This window comes from Sphaeroforma arctica, assembly GCF_001186125.1.
Source record: "Sphaeroforma arctica JP610 unplaced genomic scaffold supercont1.663, whole genome shotgun sequence".
NCBI classification, from domain to species: domain Eukaryota; class Ichthyosporea; order Ichthyophonida; genus Sphaeroforma; species Sphaeroforma arctica.
Window position 1 is genome coordinate 4,577 of NW_014039895.1, and position 2,353 is coordinate 6,929.

General features: G+C 40.1%; 1 protein-coding gene across 1 annotated transcript in view; it reads left to right on the plus strand.

Annotated features, from left to right (window-relative positions):
• Window positions 1-219: 219 nt before the first annotated feature.
• SARC_07908 (hypothetical protein) overlaps window positions 220-2,353 on the plus strand; it is a gene marked incomplete at both ends in the record, with an annotated part of 3,447 nt that continues 1,313 nt past the window's right edge. The window contains 4 exons of the mRNA XM_014298124.1: window positions 220-377; window positions 676-818; window positions 1,412-1,501; window positions 2,079-2,170. Coding sequence (XP_014153599.1) covers window positions 220-377; window positions 676-818; window positions 1,412-1,501; window positions 2,079-2,170 — 483 coding nt within the window. The remainder of the gene's footprint in view (window positions 378-675; window positions 819-1,411; window positions 1,502-2,078; window positions 2,171-2,353) is intronic.

Here is a 2,353-nt window from a genome sequence, read left to right on the forward strand (position 1 = left end):
TAGTATCATACTAATATATATATATATATATATATACATACTATATATATATATATATATATATATATATATATATATATATATTGTGTGTGTGTGTGTGTGTGTGTGTATGTATACATATATACATATATATATATATATATATATATCATATCTACATATTTATCATTTGTTTATGTACTGACCATCACCACATTCTTCTCTTACTCTTCTGTACAGCTTGGCTGTGGTCTGCAGCAACGCCCCTGTACCATATGTGCGACCGGTAATTCACGAGTTGGGTACAGGCAAGATAGTACTCAACGGCACGAGACATCCGTGTCTAGAGATCCAGGATGATGTGTCCTTCATCTCCAATGATGTCAAGTTGAACAAGGGTATGTTGAGGTGTGCTTGTCTGAAGTCGTTCCCAGATTTACCGTCGTATGTTGGTGACATGAATACATTTGGACTTTTGTTTAGCCAAATGAGCATTGTTGTGTATTCTGTTGGGTTTTATAGATATAAGGTCACTGCTAGAAATGTATTTTTTGTATGTGTCTGTGTGTGTGCCTTCGTGTGTGCGCGTGTGTACACACACGCACACACACACACACACAACACATATATATATATATATATATATATACATACTATATATATATATATATCTGCTCAATTCTTTGTAATTTGCAGGCGAGTCGTCGTTCACCATCATTACCGGTCCAAATATGGGAGGCAAATCTACCTACATTCGTCAGGTAGGAGTTGTGGTACTCATGGCTCAGATCGGCTGCTTTGTACCGTGCGATAGCGCCGAAATCTCTGTCTGTGATAAGGTATGTCCGAAGAAATAGTCTACAAATAGAATATTTTTGTGTTGCGTTTGCTCCTATGTAATATAAACCAGAAATAGTTTCACTAGATTAGATCATCCAATCCTCAGCCGGTGCAAAAGATTTCTTGTAACAGTTGGTGCATCTGCCAGTGTATGAACCCACAATCGGCGCAAACCGCACACAGCGACCTCGACATGCCTACATATGAATGTGCGCATTTGTACGTATATATCGTAAATCTGGCAAGAACTTATGCTCAGACGTATCACATTTATTATTGTATGTAGCTTGTCGCTATATGTTCTGAGTGGAGCACCATGTGTTTTAAAGCAGACTAAAGCACACTCTTCATTGCACGGCACACGAACTTCTGCCACAGTAGCGTAGGTGGGGTATGAACCCGAAATGCGCAAAAGTCATAGGTACGCTTTCGTATCATCTGATAGAGATATGCTGTGGGGGTGACATTCAAGAAACTGTGAAGGAGAACCATTCCTCCGTTGTCAAACAGTCGTACAATGCACAACGTACCACTCAGATCCTTGTTGTTTACTTGTGGTCCGCTTTCCTACTGTCTTCGTATGTCTGAGCAGATCTTAGCACGAGTGGGTGCGGGCGATAGTCAATTGAAGGGCGTCTCCACATTCATGGCGGAGATGCTGGAGACGGCATCCATCCTCAAGGTATAACAGTACAATACACCCTGCACGGTGCATGTTTAGTACTCATGTATACTTAGTTGTGTCTGTGGGTTTCTGAGTTTTGAACTACAGGATACTCAACAACAATACACTGCCTTTGTGGGATCGGTCGCATGATTTCACAGTCCCGTATTTCTGTACATCTAGTTTAAGGAACCATTTTGGGACCATTTTGTACTCACGCTCCTAGCTTGGTTGTGGTGTATGTTTGCGTGATCGGTCGCATGATTTCGCAGCCCCGTATTTCTGTACATCTAGTCTATAGGTTTTGTTTGACGGGTATTGTACCATGTCCAGCCTTGTGATTTTGCAGTCGTATGACATCGTGTCTTCAGTCGGAATGTATTCTAGCCTTGTGCACATGTCTACCCGAAATCTCATACATATAAAACACTACTCGTCATCTCACAATCCCTTCTCTCGTATCGATGTACGCTCCGTCGGCTACTAAGAAAGTCCAAGTGATCATTGACCATCTGTGTAGATATGCTGGTGACATGTACTGCCCACCCACAATACTTAACTCGTGTGCTCGTATTCCTTTCTCATGTACTCACAGTCGGCTACCAAAGATTCACTGGTGATAATTGATGAGCTGGGCAGAGGAACATCAACATACGATGGGTTTGGCCTCGCCTGGGCGATCTCCGAGTATGTGCTTCTGCGTATCGTATACTGAGGTCAAACCACTCTATATCCTCGTACAGTGAGTTAAAAAAACGTACATAGTCCCTTAAGATATATATATATATATATATATATATATATATATATAATAATATATATATATATATAGTATATAGTATATATATAATATATATATATATATATATA